This window comes from Nothobranchius furzeri, chromosome 18 (genome assembly GCF_043380555.1).
Source record: "Nothobranchius furzeri strain GRZ-AD chromosome 18, NfurGRZ-RIMD1, whole genome shotgun sequence".
Taxonomy (NCBI): domain Eukaryota; kingdom Metazoa; phylum Chordata; class Actinopteri; order Cyprinodontiformes; family Nothobranchiidae; genus Nothobranchius; species Nothobranchius furzeri.
The window spans coordinates 22940421-22957565 of NC_091758.1; the positions used below are offsets into that span (position 1 = coordinate 22940421).

The 17145-nt window shown below is 41.4% G+C and overlaps 1 protein-coding gene across 1 annotated transcript in view; it reads left to right on the plus strand.

The window, feature by feature from the left end:
• The first annotated feature begins 5335 nt into the window (after positions 1-5335).
• Positions 5336-17145, plus strand: part of grin3ba (glutamate receptor, ionotropic, N-methyl-D-aspartate 3Ba) — a 176127-nt gene continuing 164317 nt past the window's right edge. The window contains exon 1 of the mRNA XM_015969647.3: positions 5336-6737. Within this exon, the coding sequence (XP_015825133.3) occupies positions 6219-6737 (519 nt within the window). The 5' untranslated portion in view covers positions 5336-6218. The remainder of the gene's footprint in view (positions 6738-17145) is intronic.

Below are 17145 nucleotides of genomic sequence, written 5' to 3' on the forward strand. Positions count from 1 at the left end.
TGTGCTTTCTAAATAAAAAGGTATGGTATGGTTTATTGATTTTACACAATTAAAGGTTTAAGATGTCTGAAGATTAACATATAATCTGTCTAAACCTTCTGAAAATTCTGCAATCATCCCCCAACTCCCACAGAATTTACACTTCGTAAACAATGTATACATCCAAACAAGGGTATTTTAGTTTTCTTTCACCCAGTGTGACTCTTATTGCTAAAGGACTTAGATTTGTTCCTCAAATTCCCAGGACTGCAAACCCTCAACCTCCAACAGGATTACATGATGTTTCAGCTGTGAAGGGTGTGTTCAACTACGTAAAATATTTTGCAAACATGAACGTAACCATGTGTGATGACCAGTGCCTTCCTTCTTTGTTGTCTATCCATTGCCTAAGACCTTGGCTTTCTGTCATTTTTGAAACTGTCAGAGAGAAAGTAAAGTTAACTTGACGACCCTAATGAGCCACTGGCGGCATGTCTAACATTTTTGTTGGTCATGATTATACCTGTAGAGTTTACACAAATGTAGACATCTCATCAGAGTAGATCAAAACTTGTTATGAGTCCTTCTTTACTGAAGACAAGGACAGTCTTGGCACTAAGTGAGTATGCACGCACGCACGCACACACACACACACACACGCACACACACACACACGCATGCACACACACACACTCTTTGCCAGACATATGCCAGTTACCATACATAGTGCACATGTTCTAACACAATACACTAAACCCACAGCTTGACACATACTGGGCTCACAAAGACCTGCTCACATATGCAGGGTGCTGCTGTTGCTTCTAGATAAGTCTCTCTCCATGGACCTGTTTTTGTACAACAGTCAGAGCACTGAGTGAAAGGAACTGAGAGGAATGAACTTATGTCCATATTTTGTTTCATCCGAATACACAATGCACGCCAGTTCCAAATCTTCCACAAACATTCCCACTTCTCCTGACTTGACTCGCTGTGCAGGCTGCAACCCTTTCCAGCCACGCTACCCTCGATTGTCTTTCTTCTTCCCTTTATTCCTCTCTGTCTCTCTTCTCCCTTGCCTCTGTCTTGCTTCTTGTTAGTGAGCATTGTGCTAAAAGGTGATATTATAGTGCCTTTAGTGCTGTGCCAGGAATACTAACTCTCAACTCTCTGGCATTTCTAAAAGCCTCTGTGCAACCTGGGTTTGTACTGCCAGATTACTTAGGATTACATTTACCCACAGACATACAGACGATGTCACACACATGCACAGACACAAACCAACCCCCTCCCACCTGAGAAGCACTCACCTCCACTCACGCTGGCAGTTGTTGTTGGCTCACCCCTCAGCTGAACCCCAGTGTTCTCCAGGAGCCTTTTCCCTGTGTAATTGCAGTTGCGACTCAGGAATGAATCACTGATGTGGTTTAATGGTGTGGCTTTTTGCATTTAGGGGTAAACGGCAAATTTGCTTCCTACCTTGAAGTGACACCAAATATGAAAGGCAAAGGAGGAACGTGGGAGGAAAAGATCAGAGGGGAGAGGGAGATGAAGGTGAAATCAAAGGATGAAGGAATCAGATGAGGAGGGGATGTGTGCACATTTAAAAGATTGCAATGAAGGATGGTGCAGCAGAACAAACAGAGGGCAGGAAGTAATGGGGGGAGGGATCTCACACAGTGAAACACAGACATCACCCTGCTTAGAAAGATGAAGGGCTACTTTTAATTAAGTTTTCTGATGCCTGCCTAATCCTGTTCTCCATATTAATCCCTGACAATGTACACAATCAAAGCAAATACTCCAGCAGGAGAGAGGCTGTTATTAAGAAACAGTAATACTGACAAAGCATGCGACTGGGACACCTGCAGACCACCTTTAGGGACATGCTGAGGACATGTCCCAGTCATCACTCCCTTTTTGCACAGATTTCAGCAGAAGGGCTTCAAGGCTCTTGAGACTTACACAGCACCACCGTTTGAAATGTATTGAGCTGCTGAAATTTTATTTCTATTCATAGAAGCAGCTTTATTTTTATGCAAGAGTTCAACAAGTGGGAGTAAGTCACATCAGGCAACAGACATATAGGAAAAAAGCCAGAAATGGAATAAAATAGCATAAGTTGTGCATCTTTTTGATTTGCATGAAGAAAACATTTGTCTTTTAGTTTATTTCACTAATATTTAAAATTGTATTTACAATAATTCTCTACTCAGAAAACCAATCAAATAAATGTAGACTTTGAAGTAATTTATTTGTGGCACTGATGGCGGTTTAAAGCAAAAAAGAACATCCCACGCTGATTATTTTCATTTTAAAATGTTCACCATCAACACCGATCGACTCTGTTTGATTGTTGATAACGGTTGTGACAGAAAGAAAATTAGTTACGTTGGTCAGTTAAATAGCTTAAAAAAAGTTTTCAAGTGAGACTTTAGAAATTTCTGTTTAGAGACTTAGTTTTACCTTTCAAAAAAGGTTGAGACCAAAATTGAATCTTGAAAAATATACATTCCTCCGACTTTAAATGTAGTTAGTGTACTTTTCTAAATATTCACATGTGAACTGACTTACTTTTAAGCTGCTAGTTATATTTTATAATTATTTACACGAGCAAAAAGCAGCAGCTGGAGGACTTCCAGGCATAAACAATGCTGGGTGACATGGAGACACATTTTCAAACTGACAGCTCTGGTTTATTTATTAGCAATTTCAATCAAAATACAGTTGTTTTCTCTGTTCATTTGCTTTTGACCTGAAAAATGCTTTGTTATGTGATGGAATAATCCATCCATCCACTGTCTGAACCTGCTTGTCCATGTAGGGTCGCGGGGGGGCTGGTGCCTGTCTCCAGCTGTCAATGGGCCATCAGGCGGGGTACACCCTTGACAGGGAGCCAGTCCATCGCAGGGCAACACAGAGACAGACAGGACAAACAAGCATGCACACACACACTCTTATGCCTAAGGACAATTTAGACAGACCACAACCTAACAGTCATGTTTTTGGACTGTGTGAGGAAGCCGGAGTACCCGGAGAGAACCCACGCATGCACAGGGAGAACATGCAAACTCCATGCAGAAAGATCATGGTGTGATCACAAGCCCTATTTTAGTTTGGGCTTTGCTTGGATTGGCCTGGGTCTCCAACCTGTGGAACTTGGCCAAGCATTGGAAGAGGTTCTTCACTCAGAAACCATGTTTTACTTATTATTTCTAAAAGCAATTGCTTGCTTTGAGTTTAACATGTAGCCTGAATGTGAGCAGTCTCCTACTTCTATCTTCTGCATTAGCTTTGGATAGAAAATAGACATCGAAACGCTGGGATTTGAAAAGCCTGACAGATCTATGTCACGCTGTCGCTTAACATTCATGGACTCGAGATGGGAAGTCTGTTGTTGTTTTAGGATCCGGGAAACAGCCGAGAACATCTCAATTAGTAGTAGCTAATCATTAGCATCAGCAACTCTTCATACTATAGACAACTGCAAGTGTATTCAAAATATAAATGAAGGGCCCTTTTAATAAACACATGTCTGGTAAGACCTAAACCATTTCTCCAAATCCAGGTCATTTAAAGGGTTTTCTACAACAGGTGAGATGCTACCTTAAAGTAGGGCTCAGGTAGATTACCTGTGGATCAAATTCTGTGCTCCCTCTGGGTCAACATGGACCCTAAAATGTAACCCTAAAATCGTTTGCTTGGTAATTATTCTTAAAAGACCTGAACTACCCCTTTAAGGCTGAAATATCATGTTTGTCTTCAACTGAATATTACTGAAAGCATCCAAGACCTCATTTTGTTTTTGTCGAGTGAAAGCAAGCAGTTCAGAGAGGCCATACAGAAGACACAAAAGACAGGAGATGAAGGAAGACAAAAGGCTTTAATGAAACAGAGTAAAAACAAAAGACATTGCAGGTCAAAGGCAGGTTCAACAAAAAGTCTTAATGACAAGGAATCCAAGCCTGAATCCAGGGAACAAATGAAGGCAGTTAAACACAAGCAGAAGGCAGGGACACGATGAGCTGGAGGAACAAACATAACAACAAAGGAAGAGAGAGAGACGGGACTAAATATACACAGGGGCGGACAGACACAGATGGCTACAATTACCACTGAACAGACAGGAGACAGGAAGGGAACGTCAAAGCTGATTTAAAATAAAGGAGAACTGCACCTTCAAAATAAAACAGGAAGGCAATATAAAACAGAAAGCAGCAGGGCATGAAACAACTAAAACGTAAACAAAATTAAATTTTTAAAGGGCAACTAGGTAGTTGTGGCTTGCTTTTAGCACCCCCCAGTGTCTGTTTATAAAACCAAAAGCAAACCCAATCTCCTTATTGTGCATTCGTCTTATTAGCACCTTAATCTCACAGCTTAAGTGTCTCCTAAGCCTACCTTAGTGTCTACAGCAGTGATTCAGCACTAAATTATAAAAATGAGCTATGTTCATGATCTAAAACATGTAGGAAACGTGCTGAAGCCAGACAGCAGCGCCAGGTATGCCACCTTAAGCCCCAACAGAGCAGTGACCAGTCTGAAATTGCAAGTGGAATATTCTGGCCACAGGGGGCGATAGGGGCTGGCTTTCGTTAACCCTGTAAAGGGTCATTTTAGCACATACTGGCCCAAGAAAAAGATTTTAAATATGAAAAAGTTGCTAAGTATTCCTTTAAAAAGAATCAGACCAGAGTCTGTCAACCCAGAAATAATGGGTTGAGTTGAGCTGACAAACTTTTTGGGTTTACTGGCAGCAGGACGCCTTTAGATTTCCTAGGGCACCTTGTCTGGAACTCCAGTTTACCCTGTGATCAACACGAGTTATATTTGGATACAGTCATCCTGTACTTGGTTGAGCCCAGCTTCAACAGGTACCTGAGGGAGTGCAGAGCAGAGTGAGTTTAACACTGCTGTTTCTGCAGTAAAACAAAGCCTACGGTGTTGTTTTTCATCTTCTCCTCCATATAGAGCAAGTGGAGCATGAGCAGAGGCAAGAGACGTATGAAAACACTTTTTCCCCCACCTCACACAACTCTCAGGTTTATCAGTAAAATGAAATGCCTTCACACCAGGTCACCCAGCAGGATGTGAAATGACTTGATACCATGAATCCACGCATGTGTGTGAGCAAGAGTGCATGTGTGTGTAAAAAACCACAGAGAGCTGAAGAGGACCACAAGCAGATGTCAGAAAGGGAAAAGTTTTAATAAAAATCATCTGAGATGTTCAAAAGGAGTCGATGGAGACAGTGAATATAAGCTCCCAAATTTTCCCTGCTGGACATAAAGATTAAGTTGAACGTCTCAGTTCAGAGATGGCGAATTATTGGGGGGGGGGGGGGGGGGGGTTACTGACTGCAGAGTGTATGAAGGCAGAACTTAGTGCTGTCCCTTGCTTGGAGCCAAATTATCATGCACAGTAGATCTCTTTTATGGCACTGGCGCTGTCCATGGTGCTGAAAAGATGTGGTTACACAACGGGTAATGTTCTCGTTGGACAGCAAAAAGGAAGTGGGAATAAATCTCGAGGGGAAAATTGTGATCTCAGCAAGCTATTAGTTTTGTCTTAGCCAGTCTGGCAGGAACATCCTGGTCTGAGCCCCGGAGGTACTTAAAAGTGGCCTATTACCAAGGAAAACAAATCGCCACTGTTAGTTAAAAAAGACCCAGCAAAAATCCTTTAGATTATCCTTTTAAAACTTTAATCAGCATTTGGAAGCAAATCAGAAAATTTGTGTGAGATTAAATTTTAAACTTGGTTCATTAGCTACGTGGAAAATAATGTTTCATGTTTTTTGTTCAATAGTTATAATTTTATTTTTTTCGGAAACAACGAAAGGGAAGGAGATGTCACTCAACACATTTTCATTAAAATTCACCAAGAGGCAAGCTCCGTGAGAGGCTAGATCATTGGCACGCGCGACATGCACACGAAAACACACACACACACACACACACACACAGCTGGTGAGCTTTCCTTCGGTACAGACTGACAGAAGCAGGGCGACCGCTCTAAGCTGCACGCGCTCCGCTCTCCTCCGTCTTTTGCTGTTGACGTAAAAACTTTGAAAGGGCGAAACGTCAAAAGCACAGCTGACAGCGTGCATCAACCACACAGGAGCGGGACAGAAAAGAAAGATCAAGTCCGAGCAAAGCGGCGGCGTCGGGAGAAAGAGGGAGCTATGCCATCTCCCGCCGAGCAGAGCCCAGTCCTCCTCAGTTGCGTGTCGGATCTACAGCATGGTGTCTCTTCCTGGACTCTGGACCTGCTGCCTCGCCCTGGGGAGAACTCGCCTCCTTTCTCTACTGCTTCTGCCTCTGTTAAGCGCCTTTTCATCCGCCGAGATCTGCCTCCCGTACCCCGCGCCTTGTCCTATCCTGTCGCGGATAGGACACACGGTGCGCCTCGGCGCACTCCTGCCGACCCGCCAGCCGGCACGGATACAAAACGCGCTCAACCGCGCCCTGGCGAGCATCCGCCACCAGAGCGGAGGGGCAGACTCCACCACCACGTCCTCCCAGCCGGCTCCTCTGTTGCCCTACAACTTGACCCTGGAGATGGTGGCGCGATCCCCCGCTGGCTGGGACCCGGAGTCGCTGTATCATAGCGCCTGTCAGGACTTGGTGGTCAGGGGGGTCTCTGCCGTGCTCGCCTTTCCGCGCACCAGGGAAGAACTGATCCAGGTGGAGTTCCTGTCTTCTTTCCTGGAGATCCCCTTCATCTCCATTCTGGAGGACACAGAACCCCTTGTGACCAAGGTATAAGTGCGTGAGAGCGTGTGGCACCTGTGGCAGCCAGACTTTAAGGGACAGAAATGAAAAAAGTAACTACATTTTAAAACAGAAAACCCCAGTTTTATCTGAATGTGAACCTCGACAAACTAATCTATAGCTTTTGGGGAGGATTTTCTTGTCTGAGCTGCTGCAAAACGTTTTCCCATCAGCGAGAAATTAAGTCTGGCAGTGGGTAAATGAGCGGTTTAAGGGAAAGTAATTGTAACAGGGATAATGAGGGCAATTATCCCTGAGTCTAATCTAAAGCATGATTAAAAGAATCAAAAGAAAAACACTGAAAGTGTAACAGATAATTAGAAGAGTAGATTTTGTGTTAGACTTCACTTTGTTGCAGCAAACGTTCAGGTTTGAAATGAGAAATGCAGTGAACCTTCAAAAGGTACCAGCTCAGACTTTTAGAATAGAACCCGTGGAGCTCTCCTTAAAACTCTCCATTTTAATGTGTGTGTTCACTCAGCTCTGCATGAGCATAAACAGGAGGGTGTTTGCTTGTTTGAAGATGTTTTTTTTTTTGGTACGTTGAGACAGTGATAGATTGCTGTTGTGGAGAGGTGCTGCTCCAGGAGCTGATATTCCTGCTCTGTTTATGCTCTCTGAGTGTGTTGAAATTAGGTGTGTGTGTGTGTGTGTGTGTGTGTGTGTGTGTGTGTGTGTGTGTGTGTGTGTGTGTGTGTGTGTGTGTGTATGTGTGTGTATGTGTGTGTGTGTGTGTGTGTGTGTGTGATGTTGGTATTCCAAGCAGCTCATTCTAGCTCTGGCCATTTCCGCCTCTGTCCAACCGAGCAACCAACTGCATCTCACTGTCACACAGGGGCAAGTGAGGCCACACACACACAAATTAATGCACACGTGCACACACACACACACACACACACACACACACACACACACACACACACACACACACACACACACACACACACTGCATTGCTGGTGTCAGGTCCCTTTGTCAACAATGGACTGGTTGTTCAATTTCAATGAGGCTTACATGAATAGGAAGTCAAACCACTTGACAAACAGGTCGGTACTGAGAGGAGATAAGGAAGCAAGAGAAGAAGGACAGAGGGGAGATGTGAGAAGAAAAAGATAGGGTGGGCTTGGAAAGAGAGCAAGTTTCTGGGGCTGTGGGAGGCTATTCAGCTCTGCCAAGCAGGCAGAGACAAATGAAAAGACAAAACACAACTTTATTTCTCTGTTAACTGCAGCTTTTTTATATTTTATTTTATTTTTTAGTATTTTTGCTATAATTCTGAGCATTATGTCTAAATTGATACCTGCTCTTGCCTGCATTTTTGCTTTTGTGTTGATGAGTTTTTCAGCCAGATATTAAATTTATAAATTATTTTCTTTTCAGGGGCAAAGAGGTTCTTGGTTTTTTAAAGGATTTGTGTTGAATTTTCCAGTGTTATTAAAGCTGCTGCAGTTGGTCTCATGACAGAAAGAAGTGATTTACTGAAAATCAGTGAAGAAAATATCTGTTTAGCAATTTTAAATGTGCTAATTGTTTTACAGTTGAACGCTAATTCAGGCCAGACTTGCAAGCAATGATTTGAACTTAAACAATAAGATTTCCGGTGGGACGGCCAGTGAGGGATTGCAGAATGTTTCCTTTGTCTGACGCTCCAGCTTGCACCTCCATAGCAAGGGAGCAATGTGAAGATTAAACCGAGATCGCTAGGAGGTGGGACCGGCACTCAGACACATGCTGAGAGGGCAGTGACAAGTGGGTTAGGTCAGCAGGGAGGCGTATTGTTAGCCTGCGTGCAAACAGGAAACAGTCCGCTGATTTCAGAGAGAAACAGGGGATATCATTTTAATTAAAAATGCTATTTACATTTTACCATCAGGAGAGGAGCACACCTCCTCTAAGGAGGAGGAAGGAAGACGAGAGAAAACAGAAACAAAACAAAAGGTTCTGCCAGGGAATGTGCCGTATCTGTCACCGATTGATCCAAATGAGGAGGTGTTTTTCCGTTTGTTTGGTTTTACTGGAAGCAATCTTTTCCCCTGAAACTTCCAAATTAGAAAGAAAGACAAATGAACATTGTACTCCTGAAACATGCTCATATAGCAATCAATAAGTAAAGCATTTTGTTCCCTGTAACCATTTGCTATTTAGTTGAGAATACTGAAAAAAGTACAATTAAAGGCTTTGCAATCCTCAAAGGAATGCACAAAACTAGTATCATGGCAAAGTTTTAAACTAAAGTTATCTTGTGTTGACAAAAGACAGAGAAAGGGCTCTGTCTCATCATATCATCCACAATAATACTCATTTGTAATATAGTATTGTGCAAAGGTTTTAAAAAGCGCCATATCAAATTATAGACAATGTGACATTACAAAGCATTTATGTTCCCCAGTGTCCTCAATAATTTATTATGTGACAGCATCTTGTGTAGAGGGTTGTAGCCCAAGATTCACAGTCATGTACAATAGATTATAGAAAAAAAAGATGAAGGATGCTCCTTGCCTGCACAAAGAAACACTACAACGTGCAAAACGCAGCTACAGACAATGTTTCTTTTATTTTCATTCATTTGCATAAACATAAATATTATAGTGAATTTCCATAAACTGTCATAATGTAATTTTGAGATTTAACTCCCACATTGAGGTGTTTGTGTCAAACATTAATAACAACCTTATACATGATCATGCACCAAATCTTATGGGATTGGTTAGCACATGGGATAGGTGGTCTGGATGATTCTTTACCATACAGCATGGAAATTAGGGACAATGTCTGGAAAAGTGACAGATTTTCAGTTATGTATTTGTCTCCTATGATCAGTCAGCTGTGGTGGCCATCTCTAATGACTCAAACTGATAATTGATTAAGCATCCTGCAACGTTTAATTTAACTAATATCCATCTAGTTTAATTTAACTAATATCCATCTAGTGCTTTTTGAGTTAAGTCCAAAGTTTAAAACAACCTGTTTGCATTTGTTGGAAATGACCTTGGTTCCATTGAGTGCAATGGTCTGTGTCGGAGCAGGTCATTGTGGGTTGGTATGGCCTGGTACGTGTCTGCCATTTTAGGGGAAAGACAGTTGAACTCTCACTTAGCAAGTGTGGTTAAACCTAAATGTTTACCATCCTGTATATGGTTATCACCTAGCCACATTTAGTCTGGCAATGCTCCAGTGACGGCTCTCTGTCGTGGGGCGGATTCTACCATTGTCTTTCTGATGATCTCTGCATGCTACTGGATAGTGAACAATGTATTTAAATACATCTATCTACTCCTGATTCTAATGAAGCCCGAGTCCAAATAGTCCAAAATTGATGTAAAGGCCATTTCAAAGGAGCTGTCACCATCCGTTCCACTCCGTCGCATCAACCCGCCCACCAGACAAATAGAGGTACCTGATTGGCCCCCTATAGGTAGTTTTCCAGGGGCACTACTCCGCGACTTGGACCAATGCAACATGGCAGACCACTGTTCCCAGTTCGGTACTTCCTGTCTACTTTCACCCCATTTTTAGTCCCTGCTCTGATGAGGCACCTGGCAAGGCTGAGTCGGGCCAGCATTGTGATTCTGGCTGCTGATTGGCTTGTGGGCAGAGTCACTGGTTGCTGCAGCGATTTTTGCCTTTTGTTTCACTGCTTGCAGCCATTTCCTGGTTCAGAGTTAAAAAGCCATAAAACTGAGCAAATTGGCCAGCAACACCACCATATTTGAGCTGAGGTGTGTTTCTGTGGAGCAGACAAGCTCTCACATGGGCTGTCTCAAACCACGCTGTTTTAGGCTGAGTAGTCCTCCAGGAAACACCTAAAGGTGATAGGGCGATGTGATTGGCCCACAAAGCAGAGAGAGAGAGCTGTGCTTAGCTCATCACTGTGGACCAATCACAGTGCTCTATCAGTTTGAAACCCCTTTAGAGAGCTGTGATTGGCCAGCCGGAATGCTGCTAGGGTCTGCGAAGCATCCAATGGAGCGTTCTTAGACCAAATTTTGCAAAGAAAAATTTGGTCTAGTTCACTAGACTAGTTAACACCGACACTAGTGAGGAACATTGGTAGATCTGAAGCAGACCAAACTTTGCTAATAATGCTGGCCTCTTCTCACATATGTGTACAAGTAACGATACAAACAACAGCACTCTGGTGTTAGCTTTGCTCATCGCAAAGCGGTAACATTTTACTGTTCCCCAATCAATAGACTGTGCTGTGTCATGCCGGCCGCTCCATTGTCCAATGGACCTACATCTGAAGGGGGACAATGAATGGCATGGTCGGGGTAGCAGAAACAGACAAAATAACATGTTGACTTTCTCTGACTCGTCCAACAATGGCACCCCCAAGGGGTGGCCAGGGGTGACCATGGCCACCCCTTGGAAAATTGTTACACCCCCCATCCCAGCAAAGGCAAGTGTTAATAAACCATATTAATGTTCACTCACACTATACATTGATCTTATGTATTCAAGACATAATTGTAAAACAAAATAAAAATAATCCAATTAATGAGTAAAGAAATATTTAGAATAAAGAAAATACACGTTTCTGCTGCTCATCATTAAAAAAAATGTATCCCCATATAGTTTTTTTGTGAACACAGCAACAGGTGAATTAAAATAAAACATATACATATTAAAATTTAAATTGAAATAACATTTTAAATAACTGAAAGTATATGTTTCTGAAATGTTTATCTTAGTAAAAATGAATTTAAATGTTTTGGATATGTACAGTTTTTTTTTAATTAAACAAATAAAGGAGCAATGCAATACATCACCACAGGCTAAACTCTCCCAGAGTTACCACAAGGACCAATTTGGTGTGCCACGCCAAACATTTCTTTGGTCCCATCTGGCAAGCCCTAGCAACATTTTCTGGGGGCGTCCCTGTTGTCCAAGATCCTCAATGAAACTGATGCTAAAGAAACCAAACCTTACATCAGTACCTGTAAAATATAGATCTAGTGATTACATGTGAGTAGCTGTTTCAAACTTCTGCATCATCGAAGAAACAGAAAAAAAGAGGACAGAAATGCAAGCAGAGATGCGTCAGTTGTCTGATTTGTCCTTTTTCCTTGCTCAGTCAAGAGAAGCTTCAACACTGTGTGATGCATGTCAGCAAGGAGATGCGTATTATTTCCTCCATACTTAGGCTAATTAGAACCACAGTGTGATCCCTTACTGTAAATCTGCCCTGTCCACTTATGGCAGGCAGGACGGCAGGAGAGAAAAGAAAAAGGGACGATCAGGGAGGAGGGAAGAGGGTAAGAAGTCACAGAGAGGGGAGGCGAGAGAAAAGGAAAATTGGTCCATTACCGGGATTTGGAAAGGTGATGTTCTCATCAGCAGATTTTCATGCAGTGGGAAAAAAGGGAATTTATTTGATGTGATAAAAAAATAAAAAAATAATCAGAGTAACCTTAATTACCCTTTACTGAATGAAATGGGTTCTTAAATTGATATTCTACGTGTATGTTAACATGTTAAAATGTGTCATTTAATGAGCATACATTTGCTATTTGGCAACAGGTGTAATTGGAAAAGAGTATCTATGCATTATTAATGTGGACGACTTTTCAAAGCATAGCCTTTTGGAATAGTTTTAGATCTAGTGATAATTTTCCAGAAATTATTATTTATTTACTTCAGTTTTTCTTTTTTGGATTATGATTTCTATTTCTGAAACGTATTAGCAGCGAGCGCAGAGGGAAATGGTTTTCCTGTTTCCCGAAAGCGATTGGACAAGAGCGACGGTGTGGAGGAAAATTCATTATTTGGTATTCTTCACAGTGAAAGCTCTGTTCCCGTAGCTTTAATATCATTGAAATACTCTCCTAATTTTATTTATTTCTTCTACATGTTTGAAAAAACACGAAATGCATAGAGCTGGAGCTGTTTGATTCTGATGAAAGTATATCTGGGTTCAAATGTAGGTTTATTTACTCAACAGAAATCTGTAAAAGCACTTATCAGTTATCTGCAGCCATCATTTGTCCTTCAGACGCTTGTTAGCTGATTCTGATACAGCAGACAAACGCAGTGAACCTTTGTTTTTCATCTTATTTGAACAACTTCTGTAACATTTACTACATATGTATGAAGTAGAAAACATATTCTGCTTGTAACAGTTGGGATAACATTTGCACCCTTTTGTTAAAGAATGAAAAGGTCACAGAGGTCACCTGAAATAACTTATAAAAGTATGATGAAAAGAATGTGGCAGCAAATCAACTAATGGAAATTAAACATTGTTTTTGAATGGTGGTTCAGCTGAATTTTAAACCCTGTGAAAGTTGTCATTATGAACTTAATATTTTGTTTTAACAATTTTTGGACGCAATCACTGCAATCAAGTGATTTCTGCAGCTCAGTGAGATTGCTGCGCCCATCTACAGATACTTAGTCGCATTCCTCTTGGGCAAAAGTTGGCTCAGGTTTGAAAGGATCCATTTGCAGATATTCCAGATCCTTCTTCAGGCCACTCTTGAGTTGTCTAATTGAGACTCAGACCAAGATTTCTGACAGTGAACATAACATTTGGCTGACAAATGTCATGATCATTTCGAGATTTGGCTCCCCGAGCAGATCCAAGACTCCCTTAGTGCAGTAAAGAGACCTAATACTAACTGAGCCTCCTCCATGTTTCAGTTTTCCATCTGTAAATGCAGAGCTGGTGTGATTCCCCAAATAAGCTCCAGTTTTTTCTCAGTTGTCCAAACAAAGTTGTTTTCCTATCAATCATCTTCCATTAAATCTACTTTGGCTCAAACAGTGATGGATGGTGTGGTATGACACAGACGAACCTTAACCTTGGCGTTCACCTCTAATCTCCTTGGAAGTATCTCTGGGCTCTTTGGTTTGCATTTGTATTATTAATCCCTTCAATTTGTTAGTTTACTTTTTATCTCCCAATCTGGGGAGGTTGTCTACAGCCTTGTGGACCTTAAACTCCTGTCGTCTGAGGGACATCAAACTGACTGGAGACAGTCCACTAGCCTTTAACTGTTTGGAGATGGTCTTTTAGCCTTTATATTTGACATGCTGGACAAAAGCGATATTTCTAATCTCCAGAGTCATCTCTGTCCGTAGCTGTCTGTGGTCCATGTTCAGCGTGGTACACACAATGTTACCAGACGGCACTGTGACTATTTTTAATGCTTCAAACAGATAAATTAGCTGATTATCAGACCGAAGACACTTGTGGTGCTGAATACAGGACACTAACACATATTATCTTTTCTAAGGCTTTCAGTGGTTTTGTCTAAGTTTCAATAAGTTGCTCATTTCAGTGAATATATTTTTACTTAATGACTTTTGTAGTTGAGCCAGAAAGAAAGACTCAATTTACTGGTGAGTACATTCCAACCCTGCCCTGCGATGGACTGGCTCTCTGTCCTGGGTGTACCCTGCCTGATTGCCCACTGACCGCTGGACCGCTGACCCCACCCCCACCCCCCCACCCCCACCCCCCCACCCCACCAGTCATCCAGGAGGGGCTCAGAGTAAATCTGCTGCTCCTCCACATCAAGTAGAGCCATCTGAAGTTGCTCGGGCATCTGGTTAGGATGCCTCCCTGGTGAGATTTTTCAGGAATGTTCAACTGGACGGAGATCTAAAGGAAGGCCCAGGACGTGATCATTTGGTCAGGAAATGTCTCAGGATTCTCCTGGAAGCGTTGGCCTAAGTGGCCGGGGAGAGGGAAGTCTGGGCCTCTCTTCACAGGCTGCTGCACCCGTGACCCAATAACCCCGGAAAAGCAGAAGAAAATTGATGATGAACTTTTGTAGTTTCAAGTTAAATCAGTAACTATTGTGGGGACTTACTTCTTTAACAAAAGGGCAGAAAACATTTTATCCTTGTCTGAATTTTATGAGACAGAGAAACATCATCGTCTTGTTTCACATTTGCTGTTATATCTTTGATTTCTAAAGCATTTTCTGTGTAATGTTTCTGTTTTCTGGCATGAATTATAAGATGTTATTTTTACCTGTAATTGATTTCATTTTACTGCTAAACTTTTACGTTCTTTTGTATCGTAACATTAGCCGAACGCCCAAAGCGCACATCTTGATGCCATTATCCCCATCACTAAAATGTAATACACACTCATATAGCCACGATATGTATTATTCATGAGCTTTTTACCATTTAGAATAACCTTTGGCATCATGGTAGGTAAATATAGTCTCCTCTGCGATCTTTCCATCCAGCATTCCTTCATTAAGTCATCTTCCCTTTAATGGCATACCTCACTCTGCTCAGCAAAATGAAGATTAGTACAGTAAAAAACCCAATTTGCGACACTGAATGAAATTTACTTTTTAATCCAGGGACCCTGCTGAATAATACACATTGTGGCTCTGAGCTAGCCCGGCTCTCACAGGACACACATATTGCACTACACGCCTGCAAACACACATGTACGCTCACACACACACACACACACACACATGCGTAGACCCACATGCACGGGCCTCACACAAACGTAGACCCTCACTGGGTGTCTGCTGTGCTCACTATAAAGGTTATTAAGCCTAATGAGGCTTTACAAGGCCATGCTGCCTTTAGTGTTTTCTTTGGGATGAAGAAGGGATTTGTGCCCCGACCACAGAGGAATAAAAATGAAAGGCAGGGACAAAACTTGAGCCTTGCCAGAGCTACAGGCAAACTGACTGAGACAAGCAGGCCACTTAATGCAAACAGCTCAGAGCTTTTTTTTTCTTCATTATTATTAGTGTTGTGGTGACAGTTGGGTGCAGTCTTGACTGAGTCAGATTAATTGAGCAGAGCTGAAATGCTGGAACATATTACCTAGAGGAGCTTGGATCTGTTTAAATGTGTGATTTCAGTTAGTGTTCTAATATTTGCCATAGGTTTATTTATTTATTTATTTTTGCCTCTGGTGAAACGATTGTCTCCAGTAATCCCAAACCAATTTTGTTTTCCTCTGAAGCACAAAAACAGAAAATAAGCACTTCCATTATATAAAAAAAACAAGAGGAAAGGTGAGGAAGAAATGCTTGTATTTGGGAGAAAAGAGATTTATTCATCAATTCTAGAAAATGAATAGAGATGTGTGAAAGTACGAGCAGCCAAAGAAAAAAATTTAGTAGGACAATTCCAGGAATCTGATTTTAGGAAACGTTGAAAAGTGGTGGAATGATAAGACTGGTGTAGGAAAAATAAACAAAGGCATCGTGTTTACAGGGAATGCCAGAGGAAGAAGAAAGACAGTGATGGTTCCGAATAAAAGGGGAAAACAGGCAAACAAAAACTGAGAAACCACTTGGTATAAAAAGAGACCTTAGAAAACCAGTTCAAGGAAGAAAAAGAAACAGGATGTTGGAACACAGAGGGGGTTCAAGGAGGAGGAAATAGGAAAGCTGAGTAGGAGGTGAAATAGAAAAGGAGGATTGACAGAAGGGTCAGAGATCAAAACGGAATGGAAAAGGTCTGGCGGAAGGTGAGAAGGGAGGGTGTTATCAGCTCGTTTTTATCCTATGCTAGATTACGCTCTGAAACAGTGTACTTTATTTATTTATTTATTTATTTATTAGAACATTTATTCTGTTTTCATGGCAATGTAAAAAAGAAAAACTACAAACTTAGCAGACTGACCAATGCCCGGATACAATAAAACACAAATAACACAATTACTCTTCAAACCCCAACAACGGTACCAATGTTAGTATCAACTGTATACTTTTCCTCTCCATGTAAGAATATTTGTTAACATTTTTCACGTTCTTTTTTATACAACTTGAGTACTTTCTGCTTATACTGATGCTTACATTCAAAATTGTTTGAACAACATTTTGTGGTGGGGAGTCTGGGGAAATACATACCAGAGTACCTTACAAACAATTAATTGAATGCAAGAACAGGCTATTAGATTAATAAATCAAGCAGGATACAAATGATCATACTAAGGAACTATTTATAAAGACCGGACTACTGACATTTCCAGATCTGGTTCATTTTAAAACAGCACAAATACTGTATAAGGCAAAAAACAACCAACTTCCCCTAAAAATAATAATGAAACTGTTTCATGTCAAGGATGGAGGGTACAACCTAAGAGCCCATTTGAATTTTTAAACACAGTCTTTCAGAACAACATTAAAAGCTGGTGCATCTCAGTGGCAGGTGTTAAAATATGGAACGGTCTAACAGACGACATAAAGCAAGCATTCCAATAAACACAAATTTTCTTTGCATTTTAAATGAAGCCCTCCCATGTTTATACAAATTATTTCTAGATTTAAAAGCATGTGATCACTAAAACTTGCTAGCAAAACACATTTAGCATGAAATATTTAGTTGCAAGTAGAAACTGCATCTCAGGGAAGAGACAAGAAAAGGAGCAAAGTGACTCATAAAAGAGGACAGGCGTGTCAGGAAAAGGTG